General features: G+C 38.2%; 1 protein-coding gene across 5 annotated transcripts in view; it reads left to right on the top strand.

Annotated features, from left to right (window-relative positions):
- The window catches only part of AKAP6 (A-kinase anchoring protein 6), a 258,549-nt gene that overhangs the window by 79,254 nt on the left and 152,470 nt on the right, over positions 1-26,825 (top strand). For all 5 annotated transcript variants that reach the window (XM_074542704.1, XM_005479848.4, XM_005479847.4 and 2 more), the window contains exons 4-5: positions 3,376-5,160; positions 26,039-26,161. In XM_074542704.1, the coding sequence (XP_074398805.1) occupies positions 3,376-5,160; positions 26,039-26,161 (1,908 nt within the window). The remainder of the gene's footprint in view (positions 1-3,375; positions 5,161-26,038; positions 26,162-26,825) is intronic.

Raw genomic sequence — 26,825 nt, 5'->3', positions numbered from 1 at the left:
TTAAATTAAAAAAAAATAAAAAATTAGCAGATACCTGTTCTTTGGAACCAAATTAGTGCAAATTAAGATCAACTTTCAGAAATAAAATACTAGTGGCAATGTTTTCTAGCAATGTTTTCTCTTTATTTCAAATCCTTTCTGAAAAATATTTCAAGACTTACAGAGGTGCATCTGTTCCAAAGTGGTTCATCTGGTCACTTGGATATTTAAGGTTTACAGCCAATTCAAAAGTTAATTTCAGTGTGCTGTGATTTCTTCAGTGAAAGTTTAGACATTTCCCTTCTGCATACATAAATTTGGTACAGTTTACTCTGACTGTATGCCAAATTTACATACCTGTAAATGGTTTGTAAAGCTGAGTTTATTTAACTAAAATGCCTTTTCCTGTGAATTTATCATTACTAAATTTAGTTAATTAGAAGGATACTACTAGCCTACTTTTTTTTTAAGCTTAAAGATGGACATTTCTGGTAATTAATGGCTAATAGATAGCATGTTGCAGATTTTTCATTTGATGGTCCTCAGATTAAGATATGCTTTTGAAATGCTTTTGAAAAGGTTAGATGCATTTACAGGAAGAGACCTCTAGATCAGTGACATGAGTTCTGTGACCTGTGTTACAGAGGAAGCCAGCAGTCCCCTAGACATGGCCTGAATCACTCAAGTTCAAAGAGAATGTGAATAATTCTCTGCTCCATATTGGGTTTTATATTTTTCTTTGGCACAAAGAAGGAGGTGGTCCAGAAATCAATGTTCAGAGATGCCCAGGGCCACCTTCCACATCCTCTCCTCCTGATGTGTACATACCTGGCTCCTTCAGATTCAGTTTCTGTTTTGCCCTTGCTGATAAAATGCGGGCAGGGCTGAAGGAAACCTACTCTTGTCTTTATACCCAGTTTGGTGAGTCAGTGGGGAGTCATTATTTTATGACAAGGACATGGTAATTTCAAGACATAAAGAAGCTGCATATTCAGATACTAAGAAACAGGAAATGTTCCATCTGGATCTGATTACAGCTGCTGTAAAAACCATCCCTGCTACAGAGAGAAGGACTGACTGAGCAAGAAAAGATTATTTTTCAGTAGGGAAAACACATGTTGCCAGATAGGCTTACATGGTATTATGACATGAAATATACTGAGGTTTTTTTTTTTATCCACCCCAATTAAAACATAAATAATATTTGATAAATTTAATGGCTAGCAATAGCAGGAATACAAAACTGATATCAAATTTCTGGCCTATCGCTTGAATAGGTCCATAGAAATTGCTCTGCAGTTTCTAACCTTCAGGTATACTCAAGCTTTTTATGAGGTGTAATGATACTGGCTTTAGTTGATGAACATAAAAATAAATAAAATAGAATGTAGGGACAATTGTATCTACTCTTACACATGTTTTTTTTTTTAGTGTTTGGATATTTAAAGGAAGCATTACTACATGGAAAGGAAAAAAGTTAACTACAGCATTCCTATTGGTGGCCATACAAATAATTAAATTTAATATTTTTCTGAAATAAAAACAATAAAAGCATGATAACAAGGGCATTGAATAAAAATCATCTGAAGGACACATTTCAGAGGCTGCTTGGAAAATGTAAGATGGTTTAATGCATATGATTGTAAATTTTATTTATGTAAATAACTACATTTTAAGAGACAAAGGAATGGACCTCATTATTCAGAAAAAATAAAGGTCTTTGGGGCTTTGGAAAGGTTTTGATTTATATATGGTTTTACAGTTTCTAATAATTTCCTGAGATTAGAAGGACAATGCAGCTTGTTTAGTCACTATTTTCCTCAACAAATGCAGCTCCAATATATAAATTTGACAGATTTATAGACAATTCCCCTTTTTTATTCTGAGCTGCTGACAATGCCAAATTTGTGGCTTGGGATCTACATCTGGATAGAATTTGCTAAAGAAGAGATACATTCAGTATCCAAGACTCTGGCTGATACTCTTCTAGTATTTTTTTTTCAATAAATATTTTTATCTGGAGGATTTTATTCTGTTTTTACTTTAAGTAAATTGGGGGGGGGGGGGTGGATGGAGTACAGGGCTCAGATATTGTATGTTTTTATAGGCATTGGCAAACAATAGCCTTCTTTATCAACAGGATTCTGGTTCAGACCAAATCCATGTAGTTTATTGTGATTTGGAGAGATTACATGGTTACTGCACCTTCTTCAAGCATGATGCTATGGGTCTTTAAACTATGGATTTGGGCAGTGTAGTGAGATAAGTTATTCCAGAGAATAATTCAGACGTAAACCTATTGCAGATACTCAGAGTTTGATACAAAAAACTATTATGGGAACAAACCTGGTAAGAAAGACCAGTATACTGCTTTAGGCATGTAAAATTAGAATCCTAGAACATTAATTTCTCCCCTTCATGTTATTTTTTAAAAATAGTCTCTATAAGCAAAAGTCTTGTATATTAGAAGATCTACTGAAAATATGTTTTACACTGTATACTAAATATAATTTTGCTGTGAATGTTTTTTATCATGCAGTTTTGGATCTTAATCTCATCAGATTTTTTTACTGTCCTTCAAAAGAGACCAAAATATTTATAAGCATTGATTTGACTTTGATTTTAAAATCTCATTTGCCACCAGAGATGGTCTCCTCTGGCTATGTCCATTTTTTCTGAGATTGAAGGACTTCCATTGAGAAAATACTGACAAGACAGCATGTCAGTCTGGAGGCTTAACATTATAGTTTCTTTTCCTTGTGCCATTCTTCATTTGTGCTCTAAATATTTGGCAAATAAATTTTCAGGTGATAATGCTACAAAAAAAAAAAAAAAAGGGAAATGTAATTAGCAGTCTCTATCTTATAATTATGGGAACAAATGTCCATCATTGCTGAATGATGCTTGGAAAAAACATTCTGCCAATCAACTGAGAGACGGTAGAACAGCATGGATTTTTGAGAAAACTGGATTAACAAGGAGACTGGTACACTCAGCTGCCCCCAAGGTACCCTCCCTCCTGTTTGATGTAGTCAACACAGGAAATACTTCAAGTCTGCTGCATAGAATTTCTGAATCCCCACCTACTCACTAAGTAAAACTGAAAGCAGAATTAAATGAGGAAAATACCAACACAAAAGTGAGTTGCTGTTTTAGGTAACTTTCTCTACCAGACTGAAATGAAGCATTTTTCAACTTACTGCCATTTTTAATTCGCAAATACTTCAGAATGGTTAGCTTATTACAGGGCAAAAAGAGACAGGTCAGTGATGAACCCTTCTCTAAATGTTAGGCAGTGAAACACAGGAATTGTTTTTTGTTTCATTACTTTGTGTTTTCTGTGTATGAAAATTAATATTCAAAAAAAACCCCAAACCATTTCTTTTTGTGTTTCAGGATCGTCTTGACTCTTTAACTGAAGTTGATGATTCTGGACAGTTAACCATCAAATGTTCTCAAAATTACTTGTCCCTGGATTGTGGCATTACTGCATTTGAACTATCTGACTACAGTCCTAGTGAGGATTTGCTTGGTGCTCTGGATGACATGACCTCCAGTCAAGGGAAAGCAAAATCATTTGAATCGTGGAACTACAGTGAGATGGATACGGAATTTCCAGGACTTATCAGAAGTGTGGGTTTACTTGCAGTAGCAACAGATTCCATTGCTTCCCAGTGTAATGAAGCTTTGAAGGAGAAAGAAAATCATGTACCTCTTTCAGCAGAAGATGGAGAAGAAACCAAAGACAAGAAAGCATCACATGATCTTTCACTAGCATCTCCTTCTGGAAATTCCTCTCTTTCTAAAGGACCTTTCTCTGAAAATGGTGGTTTACCTACTGACAGCAAAGCAGTTTCCATATCAAAGAATCCAGAGTGCAACCCTCCACAGCACACTGGTGAAAATATCAAACACTCTCACTGTGAAAATTCAACACCTAAGAGGTCCATAAGAGACTGCTTTAACTATAATGAAGACTCTCCTACACAGCCTACATTGCCAAAAAGAGGCCTGTTTCTGAAAGATGATGTGTTTAAAGAGTATATAGAAGCCAATGATTTAAAAAGGCAAATCTCTCAAATAGTTAAAAATGAAATGAGTAGAAGTACACCCTCCTTGTTAGATCCACCAGACAGGTCCAAGCTTTGCCTAGCTTTACAGCCTCCCTATACTAACAGTCCATCTGCAGTTAGTCAGTCATATGATTGCTTAAATACAATAAGTGATAAGAATCTTGAGTACACAATAAATAATCACTTTAAAGACAGTCCCATAATTCTAGGAAAGTGTACTTTCTACAACAGTAAAGAAAAATCAAAACACAAGAAATCTCGTGACTCTCCAGAGAAACTGAAAACTGACAGAACACCTGGAAGTATGTGTAAAACAGCTCCATCAACCCAGGTCAAAAAAAGAGGGTGTTCTGTGCAGAATGGAATTACTTCTCATAGCTCTAAGTCTCTGGAGGAGACAGAAACAGATTCTTCTGCATCCTCAGATTCTTGTAACCAGAGAGATCCAAATGGGCAATCACAAGGTAAAACTGAGCCCTTCAGCTCCCCAGTGCACGGCCAAAACAGTGCTTCTTCAGCTGGTTCTGAGCTTTCCAGCTCATCCCCTCTTCTGCTGAGAAGGAAGAAAAATAAAAGCTTATCTTCAACACCACTTGACACTCAAAAAACCACTAAGGACAGCGAGGTGTGGTATGGATCTGATGAGTATTTAGCACTTCCTTCACATCTCAAACAGACTGAAGTATTAGCTTTAAAACTTGAAAATTTGACAAAGTTGCTGCCCCAAAAGCCCAGAAGAGAAACCATTCAAAACATTGATGACTGGGAGCTGTCAGAAATGAACTCAGACTCAGAAATGTATCCAACATACCAGACAAAAAAGCACAAAAAAAGGGGTAGAATTTCACCAAGTTCTTCAAGTGATATAGTATCCTCCTTAGGTGACAGTATTGAATCTGGGCCTCTCAGTGATATTCTCTCTGATGAAGATCTTTGTATGCCTGTATCTTGCATTAAAAAATACATTGAAGAAAAGTCAGAAAGGACTGCTGCCACTCAGCCCACAGGGAATGAGACTTCTCCTTCAAATAAATCAGCTTTAATTCATCAACTGATGCAAGATATACAACATCAAGAGAATTATGAAGCCATATGGGAAAAAATTGAGGTAAGACAATAATCTATATTCTTTTACTATGTTCTTGAGAAGCCTGTGTGTGGAGATGGAGCTGCTGGCAGGGATAAGGCTGCTTTTTTGTTTTCTTCTAATGCTGAAAATCATCTTCTCTAGTGACTGCTGGGAGTAGAGATGAGCAGCAATTATTGTAATTATAATGGATTGAACTTAACTTTAACTAAATAGGATTTGCCTATATTATTTTACTTACATCAATGCCTTTAAACTTGGTAAAACATTATTTTACCAACAGCACTTCTCTTTGCCAGGATTGGGTACATGGGTATTTTTTGTAGGAAAGGTAAAATAAAATTAGAGAATCAGGGATCTTTGCTGTATTTGAATGAAATTATACTTGATATCGTCTGCCTATTTTGTTCATTAAAATGATTTGCTTTAGTCCAAGAATAGGAATCTTGATTCCTGTCAAATTAGGTATAATAGCAACATTTCTTTTTAATTAGTTCTCTTCCCTTGCAGTGATTATTTTCCCTCCTGTGTTGGTGGAACTAAGCATCACTTTATTTTTATTAACTTATATAATCCTTCTCAAATAATAGCAGTGTATTAGTGCAATATGCTAGAGCAATAATTGTATACTATTCCATTAAACTTCAGATGAGATGGGACTTCACTAAGTTTTTTTGAGAATAAAGATAAACTTTGGAAAGTGAGGTGAATTTGAATGAATAATCAAATAAAGATCTAGCTGTCTCACTAATATAATTCTTAGATTACATTCACGAAATGTTTCTTTCAGTTTTCTGAATAATTTGTCTTCCTGGCCATTGCAGGGAACTCTTCACCTCAAAACATTTCATGTCCATCCTCAACGGCATTTAAGTTTTCAGAAATAGAAAGCTCCATCTCTATTGGATTTCAAAATGCTTTAAAATTCATAACACATGTGTCAAAGGGTTATGTTGGTCTAAATGCCAAATCTGATATCTGCAATATAGGACTAGTTTTATATGGCCATAAAGTGCTTCTTACTAAGCAAAGCTTCTGTAATTTTTGAAGGCATAGGAAGTATTATGACTAGTAGGGAAATAGTTGAGCTTGATATATTTGAATATAAAGTAGGGGTAGAAAATACAGAAAGAGACATTTCTGCTTAAACAAACGAGGGTGCAACAGGCGTCAGCTGTAAAGGGCAGTGTGTAATGATGCAAAGTTCTCCCTCTGTCTTCATGGGTAGGGCTCATCCTCGAGTCTTTCATGAAAGAACTGTCTTAGTAAGTGCAAATTGTTTCTGTCCTTGAGTCTGTGTAGTGTTGAAAGTTAGTCTAGCTGAAGCTGACAGATACAGAGTCCTTCATTCTGTGCAAGCAACAAAGCCCAGAATCAAAGTTGCTTGTGAATACATAACATGCTGCCTTTCAAATGACACTGCAAGAGCCTGTTTAAGAATGGGATTGTTGGTCTGGGGACCAGTGCCTTCCACTAGATGCTGACTTCCTTTTGGCACGAAACAGGTGGCAGAGAAACTTCTTGTATCATACTCTCAAATCACCATCTTTATTTTTATCAAACTTTTTGAAAAGGTAATTTTCTTCCGAGGGGCCATCTGTCTTTGTGTGAGTCCTTGCAGCTGCAGCTCAATCCTACCAGAATGGAGGAGTAAGAATCAGCTGTAACATCTGGCTGCAGCTGTGAACACCCTCTTCCCCTCCATCCTTTCCTCACCTCCCCTGGAAAGTGGATTGAGCTTGTGACAGCAATTAAGAGTGTACGGTAGCTGTTCTGTGGCCAGGGTAAACCCTTCTAGCTGGTGACTCCAGCTGCTGCTCTTGTCCTTGAGGAGCTTGACTGCTGCAGACACTGCATTTTCCTACAATTTCTCAGTGTTTCTGGTTGTGATGAATGTTTGGAAAGTGTTAATGTGGAATTTTAAAATAATCTCATGAAGTGTGTTTGGTTCTTAGTAAAAGAAGGGCTTAAAACAGAAAGAAAAGCAGAGGCAAAGAGGACTGCTAGGAAGAGAGAGCTCAGTATTCCATCAGCTTAAAAGCAGCACATAAGTTTCATATTTCACTAAATGTGCTTTCTGAGTAGTGAATAAAAATAAACAGGTGAAAATTTTTGAAATACTTAATAAAAATTATTTTAAAGAAATATAAGTTTTCCCCAAGCTGCTTATTTACCCAAGTTTTTCTATTATTACTAGTTATTAAATCTTCTTCTTGTAAGACTAGTTAAAAACCAATTTTTTACTTTTTCAAAAGCTCTGACCAAGGTAAATCCTGCCTCAGTGACAATATGATGCCCTGCTGAGATACTTTAGTTTGACATAAGTAATAAGAAAATAGAAAATTCCTCCTTTATGAGCTGCTATGAAATCTTGTGAACAAAGAGGAATCAAAGGAAAAATAACACACCTGTATCACAATTAAGTTCTTTCTTTTACTGGATCTCCTGGTTCACAATTCCCTAAGACAAGACTCAAAAATGTGTCATCGCTTTTTCCAATTATTGTAAATTGGCTCTTGTGTTAATTCTGTTATCTAAGAACATGTATCCTACTCAAAAAGGAGCTTCCTAATTTCACAAATATATGTCTTAGCAATAATTCAGTACTGCTTTTGTTAGCAGCAGTTTTGTGCTGAAGAAGTCAGATCTGAAAGGTGAACTTAATTTTCAGGACAGAAGAAGCATATTATGCCCATTAGTAATCCAATCCAGTTGCACTGCTGCAAATGTCTAGCATGATGTATTTTATTTATTAAGATTGTAAACAAAACGAAAATAACTTAGTCTTTCATTTTGAGGTTATGACAACTTAGAAACAACTGGAAGCCTCAAAATCATTGAAAGTAATATTTTAGCTAGGTAATAGGAAAAACAAGGAAATTTTGGTATTTTATTATGATTATGATGGGAATAATTTTGAATTAGTATAAATCTAGTAATATATTCATGAAGGTAAATTGTTGAAAATATGCTTAAGCATTAAAAATTAATATTTTCTTAGTTATAGAAATTATATTCATGGGCAGAAACTGAAAAATTGTTATTTTTCATACTTGCAAATTACGGTGATGTCCTTGCGTGGGCATTATCATCCCGTTAATATTCCTGTCTGTCTACAGATAGAGTTCTGCTCTACAGCCCCATTTGCTTTTACATAGGGCCACTTTCTTGCTTTGCAATAAATATTGCATAATCTTGTCATATTTTGTCTTCTACTGGAGGTAACCCTCTGGCACATGTATTTTGTACCCTTAGTAATGGGCACCTTTATTCTGGGATGCAAAACAATTTATGAGGCTGTTACTTTTATATTTCAGAAATTACTTTTTGGAGTTAAATGTGAAAATGAGTGATAACAAATTCTGAAAGTTCCTCTCATTGTTTTAGTTCAGCTTTTAGGAGCTGCCCAAATGAATTTTAGAATGCAGAATAGGCTGTATAGTTCCTGTTACAGTAGCTAAAAGGGGAACAGCTATAACAGCAGCATTCTCACAGATAATGCCAATAGAGTTCTTTGCTGTAAGAATTTGGCTCTTTGCCACTTTTCATATATGACACTAGGACTTCAGAGTATCAGTTTGAGAATGCTTCAAGGTTTGTTTCTGTGAGAAAGCTGTTTTCCTTAAAATCACATTAATAATTGGGTTTCACCCCCATTTTTATGTGCAAACTTAAATACTTAAATTGGGAGCAAAAACTTATTTTGAATTGATCTAACTGCAATTTGTTTATTTTTCAATCATTTCATGCGAGTAAAATACAAAACCAATAAAGTAACCTTGTTCAGGCAGTTTTGTCTTTTTCCAGAAATGGATACTCGATTGACTATACTGATATCCTTGTGCTGTAATATGTGGTCATTGATAATTCCACCTACTTGTTTTTGGAGGGAACAATTAAAAATTACATTTCTAACCATTTGCAAAACACTTCATTTAAGTGAAGATGTGTTTGCTTTGTAGGCCTCAGGGTTAATTGAATGGAGCAAACTGCTATTTTTTTTTTTGTTGTTTGTTTGTTTTTGTTGTTGTGTAGTTGTTATATAGATTTATAGCTTGTTTTATCACAGGCTCAATTTTTGAAAGAGGCAGCTGAACTTCCTCTGCAAGAAGCAATTTGATTTCGATTGATCCCATATTTTCAGTACATCACATTTCATAAACTTGTCCTGAACTCCATTGACTCCATATTTTATCTGTGTTGCCCAGTCAGTCTTAGCATCCCACCTTGTGGATGTGATAAGGAGATAAAATAATGCTGATCTACGAGTTTTTCAGCTGTCAGTTACAGCATGCCCCAGGGTTCCTATAGCAAAGAGATGGATAAAAATTTTACTGCCTTCCAGGACCCAGGCAGGGAGCCCCTCACCCTTCTCTAACCATTTACCCCTCCTGAGCCTAGGATGCCCCAGGAGAGCAGAGATCTAAGACCCCTGTTTTAAACTGTAGTGATGGGAATAACTTGCCTGTTAAGGGGGACCCAAGGATCAGTGCAGCCTGTAGAGGAGAGTGCAATATCATATCTGAACTTATTACTGTGACAAATAAGGTGCTTAATGGATTGGTAGAGCAAGTTTGGTATGGAGATGTGGCTGGAAGTCCATTTGAGTAGTGGAGAGCCAGTTTGTGTCAGCTCTCCAACCATTTTTTAACAGAGTGGAAATAATTTTTTTAGGTTGAAAGGGGACAGAGTTCCTTCTGGACAGAGAGTGCACTGAAAACACACTAGTATAGGTAAGGGAGAAGCTGGATTGCTTTAGGGGGAGTTTGGGAGGTGATTAGAGGGAAAAACTTGCAGAGAAGTCAAATGCAGTTTGAGCTGTGGGGCTAAGGTAGTGAAAAACAAATAGGAACTGACAACTCTGATGAAGCCTGGCAACAAAGAGAAACATGGAACTGAAATCAGTAATGTCAGAATAGGAGCAAAAAAGCAAACATAATCAACATGGCACAGACCTGGCTTTTTTGAATTACCAGATAAAGTGTTGTAGTGCTTCCCTTGTACCTCTTGCTTTCAATAACTTGGTGTTTCTAATATTTGCTCCTTTAAATAAATGGCTTTTCATCGTTTTCCTAACAGTATGCTTGCCAAAAGCTGTTAATTTCTGAATCTTACTTACACTGCTTCATACAATTTAGATTGAAATACTTCTTTTGGTTGATGACCAGTTTATAAAAAACAGTAAGTGAAAGAGGTATCAGATCCAGAAATTCCTTGGCAGCTCTGCAGTTTTCTCAGCAGTCTTGCTACTTGGTGCAGCATAATTGAAAATGTCACTTCACATTTTGTACTGAGAGACAAGTTTGTGCTTTGCTGTTTTGAGTCTGATGATGCTCCCCTGCTTCAAAAGCCTTCAAGCTGGTTAAAACATTATTAAGTAATAATGTTGTATACATATGGAACTCTCAGATTTAGGCAGACAAATAGAGCTTTGCTAGAAGATATTGAAATACAGTAAGCCCTCTGTTCCTCCAAAACACTTAGTTCCTAACAGTTTGCTTGAATTTTAAACAGCTCCGCCAAGTACATTCACTTTTCTTTGGCATTTGCTTTACCAGAAATAGTTTGAGCATGTTTGAAACAAGCAATTTCAAAAAAAAATGGCAAGTTCTATCTAAACTGTGAGAATTCGGCATTTTTAACTCTGCAACTGACTGCAGGAATTATGCTTCCTAAATGAACATATCTATTGTGAAGCATATGCTTGTTCAGAATGGTTTGAATTTCCACTGTAAAGACCTCAGAATGATTTGGAGTAGTTTTGTGAGTAGTGGATTTGTGAGTAGTTTTAGATCAGGGATTTTTTACATTCAGGATTTGGCAAGTCATTCCAAATAATTTGTGGTGGGGGGAAGGGAAGAGAGGGGGAGAGAAAGAAATAGAAAGAAATCTGCTCCCAAATAATTTTAGTGGCATTGCTTTGAGGGTATGTCTTCACTAGCATTTAGAACTGGTGGTAGTGGATATGCCTATATCCAATGTTTGGCTCACATCCGATGTGAAACCTTTGACTGCAAAAAGCTTCATAATTCTGTCCTTTTTTCTATATATTTAGATACCACAGGGATGGCTATGAACAGCTTAGATGAACCAAGAAACAGCTTTTTTTACATAAATGTTTCTGAGCCTTCCATTTCCATTCTTACACAGTCAGGTCAGCTTTATGTGACCATTGGCTTTGTGACCCAGAAAAATGTTTTAATCGTCTATACCACAGCGTAGCCACAGGCTACAATGAGAGAATCCACATTATTTATTTGTGAACTGGAAACTTTCTTGATACTGGTTGAGGATCTGTGTATCTCTGCTATTAGGCTAAAGGGTGTAAAAGGGTTGAAGGTGGAGAGATGGAAGAGAAACACTGCAAGAGGTGAACTTGCTCTCACTGTAACCAAGGATAGACAGGAAGGTGAGCAGTGGGTGCCTGGTGACTTACCTGGATAGCCAACAGAGCTCCAGATTCAACAGGGACACAGCTGTAAATTGGACAATGAATTACTGGTGACTTCAAGGTGATCTTATGACATACTTGTTTCTATCAGTGCACTGAAGCTCTGTTGTCTGTGATTGTTTGGTGCAAAAGTTTTCTCACGAAGGCAGAGAAAGACATGCAGAAACCACTGAAGCAGGTTTGGAAGCTTTCAAAACAGTCAAATTGCTATTGAGAATTTACTTCAGTGTGAGTGTGGTGGTTTAAGAAGGATCTTCTATTACTTAGGATTGTGTCATCTGTAACTCCTGTCTTATAGGTGCTGGGAAAAAGGTTGGCTCATTGTGAAGAGTTTCAGATAACTTCTGGTCTGTCCTGTTATCTACTTACTGTATTGTTTTTATGGCTCCTTGAAGTCCCTCCTTTATTAAACAGAAAACTATTACATTTGAAATTACAGTTACTAATATTCCCTTAAAAATGGTAAATACAAAGGGGTGAGAGAGAATATTCACTGCCTTTTACATTCATAGGGATATGCCTTTCAGAATGTTTTAAGGTCTAGCTTACAACATTATGTTACATAATATACTTAGTCTCTATGGCACTCATGTTTTATGTATCTTCTGTGAGGAAGTACAGGATATTCCAGAGACATACAATATACAAAAATCACTATGCTCTATTCTAAATATTTAATTTTTTAAATAATACATTGCTGCTAATTTTCACCTAAATCAAATTCCAGTCTATCTACTGTTAACACATCATTGCCTTAAAATGTGTACATGCTAGAGATGAGTCAGAGCAAGACAAATGAGCAAGGGTCTTGAGAGGATTAACCTGAAAGGAAAGATCAAATCCACTTACATAAGATTATTGCATAACTTCTCAAAATCTCTTCATATCTTTTTCTTCTTGTGTGTCTTTATATATTTTGACAGCAACTAGTTTTCTTTCCTTCATCTTTTCCAGTATCTTATGATCAGGAATGAACCATTAAATCATGCTGACTCTCAAGTCATTGTCATCATTAGGCATCACAGTGAATATAATTTGTGGTAAATATGGTCAGGAAGCTGTTTCTCAGAGGCTTGTTTCAGACTGCCTGTGTGCTTATGCAGTTTTTCTTTATTCATTTTGAAAGTAACCAAAAGGGCAAAAAATAGTTTTCTTGTCTTTGCTTCAGGTTTTGGAGCAGAGATAAACCTCACAAACAGCTGAGGTATTTTTCCTGTATCAAACTGGGGTTGTATCTGAATTTTCCTAAATTGTTATTTTGATCACTGACTTAGATTCAGGTCAAGTAAGGTTTTCTCAAAGGAGAGCTAGATTTGCATCTGGTTTCCTTTGCCAGTGTTTGGAGTCTCTCCAGGCTAACATTGGAAGAACCACTAAGCAGACAGATTTTTTGGTAGTAGACAGTGTAGATGTTCAAGTCACAGTAACTTAATATTGCTAAGTGCTTTTTCTCTGCTGATGCCAGCATGTGACTACATGAATGTTTCCTCACTGAGCTATATATTACTGAAGACACCCAGGGTAATTTAAAATAATCTGTTGCACCATTAGCTACAAGACAATTATAGCAGCTAACCTAAAAATGTCTCAGGTATGTCCAAACTAGGGTCATGTATTGTAGTTCAGATCTCTTGCAGCTTTGTTGAGGTAGAGAAAGCCAGAGGATAAAAAGCGAGAAATTACAAACGAGAAAAGCTTCTGCAATTAAAAATGAAAAGACAAAAGGAAACAAGTACGGAGAATTTTTTAAAACTTTGTTCCATAAATATGTCCAAATCTGGGGATAAAAAAACGTTCAGAATTAGGGTCAGAAGAGGGTGTAAAAGAAGGCCCCCTAGAGATGACTAAAAAAAGAAGCTTTCTAAAATGCAAAGTTGATGAATTAGGAAGCAAATGAATAGAAGTTAATGGAGGAACTAATAGTGACAGGATTTCTTTGGAGACTGCAGGTGAACAGGAACCGGGTGCGTAACAGGAGGCTAAATGAGGAAACCAGAGGAATAATAATGGAGTAAAGAGAAGAGGTGGTGAATCTTAATCTCTCCTTACTGTTGCCATATTTAGCAAAGAGTGGCAATCACAATTTCCCTTTTTAAAAATTCAGAAATCTTAACTGCAAAACAAGTTCATGGGTCAAAGAATTACAATATCTCTTGTGAGGTGACAGACTTAACCTCTTCTAACCAATTAGCCTTGAAAAATAGGAAATGCTGAATTAAACGTTCTGATTTCGAAAAGGAATGGTGGTCATTATATCTTAAGTCATGTCAGTGATACAGCAGAGGTCAATATATTTAGCACTTGCCCACAAGCAAACAGCATCTGTTCTATTTTACTAAAAAGAGATTTTTTTCCTTTTTTTCGAAAACTTTTCAGACGTGGTGATATATTGCCCTCTTGAGGCCAAAACTGCTTACTGCACGTCTTTCACAGCTTTTTATTTCCTTCTCAAATGACTGAGCCCGGCACAACTTTACAAACACGGTTGTTAGAAACTCGGAGAATGAATAAATCATAAGCTAGAACATTTCCTCCTTGTTAATATGATTTTTACTCTAGTGTAGTCTCCAAGAAATTTTTTGCTATGTATTTTATCCCAACAAATTTAATGTTGAAAGAGAGAACTAGAGTAATACTATCCAAATAAACAGTGTTAGCCCTGGCTTTGCGACCATCGGGTCAAGAATATAGTGGTTTGCTTTCTTTATCACTTTCTTTGTCACTTACTGGCTAACTTGCTAAAAATTTTATGTAAAAATAATGAACATAACTTTTATTTAAAAGGCACTGAAAATCCCATGGAATTAATTTTGTGCTATGGTGTAAGGATATAAAATCTGGATAATTTCATTATTTTAATGTGATTTATTCTTTGTTTGTGAAAATGTAGCATTTTTGGAAATTCACAAAGCATTGTTTAATTGACATCATTCCACTCAGACTTCAGCCTACAGGCATAACATGGTGTGTGTATATCGTGCACCTTTCAAGGAATTACATGCTTGGGGAACGAGGTTCATTTCTAGCAACTGTGAGATCAAAGAGGAAATAAATGTTGGGACCAGTTAGGGGAGGAGCCTCCATGGCTCAAATTGAGTGTCCTCCAGTGCCCAACATGCACGTGCAAGGTAGCAGCTGACCATCAGCTGGGAATAGCAGCTGCTCAAGGGCATTCCACCCCCAGTCCTCTCTCTGAAGCCCAAACACTCAGGGTATGTAAAACAAGGAATGATGGCCATCCATAACTGCCTATTTTTCAGAGCAGAATAAAGCTTTATATTAATCTATTACATAAAGGATGTAATATGGACGAAGTTGTAAATGGAGATTAGTTTGTCTTTTGGATGCAGTTAATCTCATAATCAATACATACATAAGCTGTAAAAAAAGTCTGAAAATAAATTATGTTGTCAACACAACATTTAAAATAATTACATGAAGAGGAAATGCAGTACTTCCAAGTACCCTTACATCACAGTAAGTTGCTTCAACATCCATAGTTATATTGGCAGCATTTTACACAAAGCATCAGGCTAAGTCCTAAATTTGCTGAAAATTAAGATCTTATTTAGAAACTTTCATTATCATTAGAGCTTGGATCAAAGTTTCTGAGTAACAAACATTTCAAATTGAAAGAAAGGGAACAGTGCTTATCAGGAGACTTGATTTTAGGTTTACTTCCAGAATAAATAATAAATTTGTACTTTCAAACAAGAGGTCCTGAACTAACTTCTACATTTTCTATTCTAGTTTAGAGTCCACAAAAAAAAAAAAAAGGCAATTTGGAACTGTGAAGTGGATGTGAATTTACTACAGCTTTGTGCTACTATCCTTTATACAGTACATAATAGCTCATTTTGGTGTCTGGAATTTTTACCAAAGACAGCCCCTCTGCTGTGCTCATGGTCCCTTCAGAATCCAGACACTCCTTCCAGCTCTGTTGCTGCTGCAGAGCTGAAGTCTCCCTTTCTGGGAATTACTGGCATCATCTTTTGTGGCTCAGGCAGATTTATTTGCTGTTCTCATCCTTGGCTACAAATTTCTGGAGACATTCTTTCTCCCTAGTTTACTGAGTGAAACATGAATATGTGACCTAAAAACATTCACATCTCTTAACTGATCTATAGATATGGTAAGTCTTTGACTTAGACAGGATCACAGAAAAAGTATCAGCTAAAAAGGCTTTAGTTTAGTATATCTGATGCTGTGATACATAAGACAAAACTTATCCTGTATTAGATGCTTTGGGCATTTTTCTTTGTTTCCTAGAGGCTGCTTAGACCTCCTGAATTTTATGTAGAAAAGAAATTACTCAGAATAAAAGTTGTTCTAAGAGCAAGGATAGTTTCTGTGAGACGTGACGAATAAAAGACATTGCTCTTTGTAAATAAATATATTTTTAGAAACTATATGTCAATCCTAGTAGTGTGATTAACTTTGAAGACCAGACTTGTATGATTCTTCAGAAGTTTTTACATGACTCAGACCACTCAATATCTGACTTCTGACTGTTACACTTTTAACTCTCAGAGCTTCTGCCTGCCTGTTTTATTGCCTATTTTTTTTAACTAAGTATAAAATAGCTATTTTTTCTTTTCCTTTTATTTTCTCCTCCTCCATTTTTCTCCTTGCATATGCCCAATTTCGTTATAGTCTGTTTATTCTGTTTCTCTCTCATTTTCAGGGCTCTTGGTTCTCCTTCAACTCATGGGTTTCTCCCTTCTGGTGCTTATACTATTCACTCCATAGTTTCAATATTGTTTCCTAAGGAACCTTTTTCCTGTGTACCCCAGCAATTTCTCACACCTTCAGAATGCTGAACGAGTTGAATGCTGAAAATATTTTATTACAGATCCACACTGTAGAAGGTTTCTGACAGAAGCCAGTGCTGATTAGAACAGTGGAAAGTATTTGCTTTTTTAGCCGATACTTGTGTGCCTGCATAAGCCAGTGGAGATGAAGCTAGTCTGTGTACAGGGATGTGTTTTGGTCAGTGTCCCTCCCATTCTTCTCGGTGGCTCAGCAGCGCTGGCAGGAGGCACATGCTGTCTCCACCAGAGGGCTCATGCTCACTGCCCCACTTAGAAAATAACGAATTCCAAGTAGTGGGCATGATAACTTAGGATACAGATAAGCAAAATTAGCGTCTGTCATCCAGAATGCGAATGCAGATGTAGGATTTCTCTGTACCACGAAGGATGTGCTCATTTATTTACTCAGTCCCCAAGAGTGCTTTGAACCTCACACTGCTTTTGAGGTACAGCACCCATATTTTCTCAGTGTGACCTCAATCCTCACCTGAATGAATGCAGGAACTTTGTCTGGCTCTGTTCCTGTTAACGTTACATCTCAGGTGGGACACATGGCCACGTCAGCATGAAGAAATGCCAGCAGCCATTGCCATCAGAGCAGATGGCATCTCTGGAGGTCTACAACCAGCCCATACTGCTGTTCAGTTCCTACCAGAGGATTCTGTAAATGATGTAAGAATCAGGTGTTCCTGTCTTTGTGTTTCCTTCTCTCTGCCAGTCTACCTTGCTCTTCAACCCATGCAAAGCCACAATGATACTGGCTTTTCCTATGCTGCTGTATTGCATTCCTGTGCACAGCTCTCTTGGCCTCATGGCTACATGCTTCTCCCCAGCACTATCCTTCCAGCCCATGGATTTTGTTTCTGTGGTTCTGGGTGTTCACTGATCCTTCAAAAGCCTGAGGGAAATGTTACCGGTGATGTTGGAATCTTCTCTGCTAATCTAAGAATTAGAACAGTGTTCTCTGGAAGCATTGGCTTAGTTTTCCCATATCTATCTTTGCTTCATGAATCTGCTTGGTACTGAGAATCCCTTTTTTAGATCTTGCAAGTTTCCAACAGCAGTGAAGGCCTTGTGGTGGTAGTACTTTTAAAGAGAAAGCAGACCTTCACCTTAAGACAATGCATAGGGTAAAGAAAGAATTATGTTTGTAGCATCATGGAAAAGTTTAAGTATCTACAGAGATACATTAAAGAATGATTTTTAATATTCGGATTGCCATAACCTGCTTTTTGTCTAAAAGCAGAAACAAAGTCAGTAGTCCCATTGGGGGCGTTGAACTTTCTATTGTGCAATTGGATGCACTGTTGTTAAATACAGCTGTTTATATTGGATTAAAAAGTAACACTTCACATGTTTCTCTTCACTTTTCATGCTTTTAAAGCAAATCCTACCTTTATGTTTGTGGTTCTTTTACCTAGAAGGCTTTAGGAAATTGAGAAATTAAACATATTTTTTTGCTATTCCTGCTATAGTCAGAATACAGTATGGAAAAATAGCTTGGACTCTAAACCCAGGAAAAATAATGAGCCATTGACTATCCTGTGGTTATGGAACAGTAAGGTCCATAACTATATAATTCATGGCCTATTCAATAGATGCCCATCAGAGAGAACGCATTTAACAATAATTTCTGTGTGTGGTAGGTGGGCACAAAGCTTAGAGGTGGCACTCAGGAAAGATTTGTGTAATTAAGCAGTCTTTGAAATGACAATATATAGAAGTAGACAATATATAGAAGTAGAAGTTGTTATGTTTTTACATAGATGTCCACTAAGAAAAGTATTTGATCTTTATCTTTAACCAGTTTGGAGAGAGCATTTAAGGCACACATTCTGATAAACTGTGTAAATGTTTGAGTAAATGTGGCACTTTAGGAGAAAGCCTCCAAGCTGTATTTCTGAGTTGTTTGTGAATATATCCTGAACCGCATGTTAAGTATTTCCAACCTATGGATGTGTTTGGTCAGTTTTATGTTTCTGTGAGGTCACTGCCTGTCACAGAATCTTGACAATATCACACAAAGAATATTTTCCATTGTGGCATCTTGGTTCCTTTGGGATCCCTAACATCTGTATTGTTAATGGTTTTATTGTTGCCTCTGGCTCTACCTCCAATTAAATTGACCGTGGCAGTTTGTTGCAGCCTCATCCTCTTGAGTACCTGGATTTCTTTGCCTTACCTTTGCCTATGAAGAAAGCACACTTTTATCCTTTTGAAAATAAAGTCCATGGGCAGGAATGTGTTCCTCCTGAGACTAATATGCAAGTCCTTTTGTGGTTAGACAAAGGGTTTTCTTAATGTATTCTGTGATAGAAGTGCCCTAAGAGCCAGCCCATCCTTGTACACAGACACCTCTGTGAGCTCAGTCTTTTTGTAAATTGGGAACAAACTTTACAACACTGCTGGCTTGCAACAAAATTGGGCATTCATTTTTAAGCACACAGCCTCATAACCAATTCTTTTAAGAAGAGAACTCCCTTTGTGTAATAAAAGGGAAGGTAGAAAGAAAAAAGGTCTGGGGTAGTGATTTAACAAGCACTGTTGTCTAGTGCTTCCACGCTGAGGCTTGTGGAACAGAGTAGACCTTCCACCATCAGACTTAGCTATCATGTCAGATAATTTTAGAATGTTTGCATTTAATGGTCTGCAGTGTTGCTTTTATTCTGATTTTAATCTTATTTTAGGTCATTAGAAGGGCTTTGTACTTTTAGAAATGCAATGAGCAAAAGTGTCTTAAGTATAAGCCAGCATACATGTAAAAAGACATTGTAAGAGTAATAAATTGAGTGGTGTTAAAATTGCTTAGCTTGAAATTACAGGCCAAAAAATATTGAAATAAATTTGCTACCCATGCCATGTAGGCACGAAAAATCTGGGATTTCTTTTTCCTCAAAATGGAAACCCAAAATTTTATCTAGGATCAGTACCGTAAAACTTTTCATAATGGTGCTAGTTGGGTGCAGTTGCTTCCTCTGTTTTATGGCATAATTTTGGCGATATTAATTTCGGTCTATGCATTTCCTTAAATGTGTATATCCAAATTCCCCATCTAAAGGAATCCCATATTAAAAAATCTAGTAAATCCATATAAAATACTCCTGTTTTTAGTGTAAGAACACTTAAAAAAGGTTACATGTTTCCACTTTCTGTTTTTTGGTAGCCCTAAATGTGCTTTTGGACTAAAGCTCAAAACTACAGAACTGGGCTTTGGTTTACTTCCATTCTAAATGTGGTCCAATAAAAGCTGGAGTTGTAAAGTGATAGCTGCAGCTGAGATAGATACTGCCTCTTTTCCTATTCCATTCAATTAATGAAAGCTGAACTTCAAAGTCTAAATGAGATCATTTGAAGTGCTAAAATTATTGAACACCAGAACTGTTTACTCTCCTATCTCACCAAGAAGAAAAAAAAAAAAAAGGAGAGCTTGTAATGTAAAAGTAAAATTAAACCACTGCCGTGAAGTTAGGAAACTCTAAAAGTTCTAGTGCAAGAAGTGGTGGTAACATAGCTGAGAGCATGTGTGCATAGTTTTAAGTGACTCGATAGCCAACTCAGTTTTTCATGACTGTGATAGTAAAGCTTTTCTGGGAGGTCTTAGTTGTGTGCTGCTCAGAAAATTGCAACCCAATGAAAAGGTGTCTGAGAAACACCCCTGACAAGTATGAGAACATGCAAAGATATCATCAGGAGCTGGAGCCTTTCTATAATCTCATAAGCACTTCAATAGTTATCACTAGCTTTCTAGTTGTTACCAGAAGTTTAGTTAGATCAACTCCTTCTTATTTTGCTGGCAGCCCATAATATTTCTCCCGGGCTCTATTTTGTCCTTTTAAACCATGAACATTGGCTGTCCCACCAACTCCAGAAGCATAGCTATGACCAGATACCAAAACTTATTTGATTGACTCATTTGGTGACATTAATATCATTGCCAGGTCTGTTACTGCAAACTATGAAGTGGAAAGTTAGTGAAGATATATTTCTTAAAGAGGATGGATGGTGTTTGGCCAGAGATGGGGTGAACTTCTGAAATTCAATGGGAAAGCTTAGGAGGGACTGTGGAAGTTGTAGAAATACAGGGAGTGAGGAAATCCTGGTCCATGCCAAGAGGCAGTAGTGGGGTGCAGGTAGTGAGCAGTGAGGTGTGCTGAGCAGTCATCCTGATTAGGGAGGAATATCTAAATCAGAATCCATCAAACAGGAGGAAGGGATGGAGTCAGGCACAAACTGCTTGGTTGCCAAAGGCTACCTACTTCTGTGTCCATTAAAAATATTCCATTCTTATGATGTACATTTGGGATAGAGCACATACACAGGCCTATTAAATGTAACAAATTGCACGTGAGACTTGTTCCACCTCTGGAGGCCTTGCCCCCATGCTCCAGGGTCTCTTCCACTGGTGGCACAGCACCACAGTTGCTCTCCTGCTCTGTTATTCCATGTGCCAGTCTAAACCAGGCAACCTAAACCAAGATCTTTTGTGCAGCTGTACTGTGTGTAGAGAGCCCTGCAGCCCTGTGCCGCAGGTGGGGTGTCTGTATCTTCTGTATGCCCTTATGTTTAACAGAACAAGGGCAGGAGGCACAATTCTGGGCACATCCTTCCTCAGCCCAATATCCATGCATGCCTTTGGCCTCTGAGCATGCCTTTGCATTACTCAGCAAATGAATTCTCATTCTGGTGATTTAAAAAATTTGAGTGTTCTGGTCATTAATAAGAAAGTGTCATGATATTTTGTTAAATCCCATCAAATTTTTATTTAATACTTCAGTTAATTAATTAATTCCTTAATTGTGCAGAACAATTGAATTAAGTATATTTTTATTTTATAAGATGATTAAGCAGATACACTGAGTTAAGCTCTCTCCCCCCCATACTTAGAAATGTCTTTTTCATTCTTACCCATCCAGAGAAAATAGAATTAGACCACAAAAAACCTCAGCTTTCTATGTACTAAATTTCAAATGAAGCCATTTTTGCTCTAGCTTTTTTTCAGGGGTGTGTGATCAGGACTTTCTTCTTCCCCCTTGGAGAATTTGTAAAATTGTCATGAAACAAAATGGAAAGCTGAAGGTTTTAAAGGTCAATGTTTAAGAATTTCCCACGTGAGGTATGGCTTTATCATTATCTTCAAACTTTACTACAGAAGCAGCTACAAATCATCCAATAACAACCAGAAACATTTGCTTCTCTACTAAGCAGTGTAGACTAAGAATAATTTTATGCTGTAGGAGCTCAAGTTTTTACGTCTAGCTTGCTAGCACAGCGCGACACTATTATATTTGCAAAACTGAACCAGCTGCTCTAAAGGCAGAGACTGGATTATATTGGTGTGTCTTTTTTTCTGTTCTGTTCCCTTCAATTCTCTCTGAGGAATTGTACAGTAATTTTCAGACTCAGTGTACAGCTGCGAGTTTTCAACTTCCAGTAAATTTTGATGGAAAATACAATGCTTTAATTTCCTGTAAATTTCTACCAAAGTGCAAGTTGAGTAGATTTGACAGTATTTTCATTGTTGTTTGATGATGTGTAGATCAGACCCTTACACAGGAAAAATCAGCATACCTTTACTGAAGTTTTTACCTGTTGAAACATCTTCCTTTTTCCTATCTTAAAATTATGAAGAAAAATATCTAGAGAAAGAAAAACATAATTTAAAAAGGCAGAAAGGTAAGAAGTGTCTAGAAAGGGATGTAAAGTGTTTTCATGAGTATCTTGTTAAAGGAAGAAAAAAAAATCTCTATTGGTTAAAGTTTGTCATCCTGTGAATTTATTTCTTTCACTGAATATTCCTGGACTGGGGTTTAGGATTATCTTTTAGGATTGCCTATCCTTTGTTTTAATATAATTCATCTTGTAATCTGTTTTTAAAAATATCTCTCTGAGAGAGTCACAATAGATTTTCTGTGTTGTAAGACAATGTTTTCCACATTATTTTTTAGAACTGGTTTTGTCTTTACCTTGCATTTAAAACGTATCCTGGGAAACATTTGAGATGGTAAGGAGAGGAGCTATTCTAATGCTGTTTGTGTCCCTGACGACATGTACATCATTAATTGAACTCTAGTTAACCAGGCCACCTTGATTACACAAAACGGGCTCCGTGGTGGTCAGTGTGAAGAGGGGAGTGGCCCTTCAGTCAGGGATGTTATGTTTTGGGCTTCCAATCTGTTATGAGCCTCAGGAGGATTAAAAATCCGGATCTGTAGTTGTGACAGGGCTTCATGGGACTCCGATACCGCTCCTTCTCTAAGCGTGACAGCACAGGCGGCGTTTGCTCGTGCCTTTGGCTGCCCGGCCCAGCCGTGTCGTTCGTGCCAGGGCTCGGCTACAGCCGGCGGCGGGCACTCGGAGCCTGTGGGAAGGAGCAAGGGCCGCTCAGGGTCCGGCCGGGGCGGTCCCTCCCGAGGCGCCGGCTCGGGGATCCTGGCACGGCATTCAGCGTCCGAGCCGGGGCTGCTCCCTCCGGGCAGGGAGCCGCGGGGCTGGCTCATCAAGGCGGCTCCTTCCTTCCCCCGGGCATCAGGCTATTCAAATAAGTAGGATGGAATCCTGGGCACCGCTGTGAAAAAGAAAACCCGAGGGCATTGTTTTGATCACTAATTCAGGGCGAATGAAGTGGGACCTGCATTGCTGAGATTTAATCTCACGTGCAATTTGCGATACAAATAATTTTCTATTTCTCACGCTCTCTAGCAGCTGCAACCGGACCGTCTGTAATTTGTGCCCCGGTACGCGCAGAGGGGTGTCCCTTCGGTGGTGTGCCGTCGCTGCTGTCCCCGCGGTGCTGTCCCCGCGGTGCTGTCCCCGCGGTGCTGTCCCCGCCGTGCTGTCCCCGCGGTGCTGTCCCGGCGCCGGGAGGTGGCGCTGTGGGCCCAGGCACGGCGCGCGGGCGGGCGCGCGGCGCTCCCTCAGCCGGCGGCCCGCGCCGCCCGTCCCGCCCTGCCCTTCCCGCGGCCCGCGCTCCGCCGCCCTCGGCTGCTACAGATGTGCGCTTGTGAATGGTTTCAATAAAATTTTATAGCCGTCATTTGAAAAATGGTAGGATTATTGTGATTTGTGCAGCCTGGCAGAAGAGAGCCCGCCGGGGCTGGCCGCGGCCCCTGCTCCCCCCGCCGCGGGCTCCCCTCGGGCTCAGTATCCCCCGCCGCGGTCCCAACATGCCAGGTGGCGCTGGCTCTTCCAGCATTTTTCTTTTTCTTTTTTCTTTTTCTTTTTCTTTTTCTTTTTCTTTTTCTTTTTCTTTTTCTTTTTCTTTTTCTTTTTCTTTTTCTTTTTCTTTTTCTTTTTCTTTTTCTTTTTCTTTTTCTTTTTCTTTTTCTTTTTCTTTTCTTTCGCAGATAAGGTGCCTCATGGTGGCTCTCTAAGAGACGGTCTCTATGTTTTTTTGTCCAGGCCTCCAGACGGGGCCCCCGGCATTCCCCGCTCCGCACTGAGGCCCGCCTGGCCTGGGTGGGGAGGGGACGCACGAGGCTGCTGGAGCTGGATGCTGGCGAGTGTCTGAGCACCAGCGGGAAGTAGCGAATGTTGCAACACAGGCAGGTTTTGTGAGAGGACATAAGTACCTCCGTGGCTAATAGTTGCTTTTTATACTGCTGCAAGCCTTCGGTGTTTCCAAGCGCACTTTTGAAGGCATACAGACATTGAGTACTGCCGGCAGATGTTATACGTGTCTGTCCGTGTCTGTCTCCGTAAAATACATGACGCATGTACAAGAGAGAGCCTTTTTTTTTTCTTTTTGCTTACCATATCACCTTGTCTCTCAAGGACAGCACATTGCTAAAATGCAGGCAGAGATTTATTGGAGGGACAAGAAGGACTTTACTCCTCCTGTTCTTCTCCACCTCAGCTCATGTCTCCCACTCCTCTGCCAGTCTGGCATCTCATGCTCTGCTGTGAGCTGGAAGAAAGTAAGCAATGGAGCAAGGAGAAGATCTTGCCCCTGTCCATAGATTGACATGGGGGAACATAGCCCCTGTGGTATGATAGTCTGCTGTTGGGAGACAGCAGATGTAGTTGCCTTCATTACTTGCCCCAGAATAAAGGCAGGTTGTCTCAGTCACTACAGCCACTGGATTGCTCTCCCAGTCTTTTTTCCCTCTTTCTGGAATGCCCTGGAATATAGCCTACAATGAAACCTGCACAGTACCAGTTTGCTTCCTTATAATGGTTTGATATACAGTGGGTTCCATAAATAGAGACAGCAATAGTCTCCTTATCCTGAGGTCTTGTGGGCAGTCACATAAAAAAATTAGTCCTCCATGTGCTGAAGTGGGCGCTCTCATGCCTGCAGTATGCACTGCAGCTTCCTGCCAGACTCTAGCTTCGGTTTAGAAGCACTGGGAGCCAAGAGTTGGTTGCTGGATCCTGATTCTTGGCAGTGCTGGATCAAAATGGCTTTTCTACCTTGAATTTTGACGAAAGTGTGGCTCTGCTTGTTCTCAGTTATTACCATTGCCGCTTTAAATAATATAGCTATGCACCTACTGCTCAGACTCCTTTTTCTGTCTTGTTTAGAATTCCAGTTTCATGTGCAGCTTTGGAGAAGAGGTTTTGGGCTCCTGAGACACTCAAGAAATGTTTAAAAGTTCTATGCTTAGTTTGCTTTTAGCCCTCAGAATGGACTAATTATTAGCAGAAATCATTTACTAGAGTAGGGAGACTGAGGTACTGAGTGTATATACTGAGTTGTTACCCAACTGGAAATTAAAATTCCAACTATGCTGGAAATTCATAGCTAATGACTAATAATATAACCAGTATTAGACCTAACTTAATCTAGTCTTACAACACTTGTAATAGATGCACATTCCTCTTCAGAGTTAATTTTCAGGGTGCTTATAAACATCACGGTCAGTTTATTCCATTTACTCTCTTGCTTTGTGGTGGATAAGACTTCAGTAAAATTATCTGTACTCAGTATGTGCTGATAGAATCATCCAATCATGTAAATTCAGGGGCACTATTTTTAATCAGACAATATAATTGGTACTAATCTTGAAATAAATGGTGCTCCTGAGAAACAGGAGCTCCTGTCTTCTCTGGAGCACCATCTGTGTGGCTCAAATGCAATCAGCAATATTTATATTAAATGCTATATATTCTGCCTCATCTACTGTTTGATTTCCTCTCTCTGAGTCTCATGCTATGAAACAAAACAGGAATCTCAACACCCAAGTTCTGACAAGTAATTTCTTCCCTCGATCTGCTGTGTATACCTTGTTAATACAGCTTTGTTCAGCCCTTTTGTCAACATTCAGTGCTCATAGTAACCCAATCTGCTCAGTGCAAGGTCTTAAGCTCAATTTTCATTATAATTTCTGTGAAGCTTTTTATAAATCTCCCTCATATTCTCTAAAACTTTGCTGTTTTCTCTATTTCATCCAGTCATATGGATTCCACATTGTCTTGTCCCAAAATATCACATTGGATTATTCCCAGAAACACTGTTCTGCTACTCAGTTACCAAAAGACCACTCTCTAATTGTTTTGTTTGTTTGTTTGTTTTACGTTATAAGAGGTAAAATTTAACTCTTTTGGCTAAAAAGTATAATAAAATTGAGCATACATTTTTCACATTGCCATTTTACTAACCAATGCTTTACTTGTTCTTTCTTTTTTCTTACATGGAAAGGGGTTTGTAAGCAAGCTGGATGAATTCATTCACTGGTTAAATGAAGCCATGGAAACAACAGAGAACTGGACTCCTCCTAAAGCAGAGACAGACAGCCTGAAACTATACCTGGAGACACACTTGGTAGGACAAGATTATACTGTGATTGCTGTCTGTAATTGAAGTGTTCTGCTGTGCTTTTTATTTGATTATTACTTTTTAATTACTAGTGTGCGTCTATATTTTAATGTAAGATTTGCAGCATTGCAGTTTATTTTAATGAAAATGCCAACAAATTATTTTAATGAAGATACCAACAAATTATTTTCTGTACTTGAAATATGTACTGATAGCTTTGTAAAAATTAAACTACTCTAGCTGGTAAAAAGAAAAAAAAAAGTACAGAAAGTTAAACTAAGAAATTTCCTCTCTTTCTGCCAAAATCTTAGGTTCTTACCAGTATGAAATGGAGGAAAATGTGGTGATAGCACTACTCTGAGCCAATGACCTAGACACCCCAGTTATATGGAACAGTGCATTAGCTGAGCCCACATGAGATCATAAACCCCCAAAGCTCAGCCTCATTTCCAGTCTCTGATAATATTATGGTAGAAAATTATTTGACAGTCCCAGGAAGTCACGTGATGCGTTACAGGAAAAAATGTCCTCTTAATCCCTACCGTAATGCTGGAGTGACCACTATTAAATTAATCAAGTATACATCAACTACATGTACTGTTAAAACCTAACTGAAAACTGTCTTTGGGGTTTCAGCTTTGCAGAAAGCTCTCCTGTCTGTTGCTCTTAA

Source organism: Zonotrichia albicollis, chromosome 6, assembly GCF_047830755.1.
Source record: "Zonotrichia albicollis isolate bZonAlb1 chromosome 6, bZonAlb1.hap1, whole genome shotgun sequence".
NCBI classification, from domain to species: domain Eukaryota; kingdom Metazoa; phylum Chordata; class Aves; order Passeriformes; family Passerellidae; genus Zonotrichia; species Zonotrichia albicollis.
This window is presented reverse-complemented; position numbering and strand designations above follow the sequence as displayed.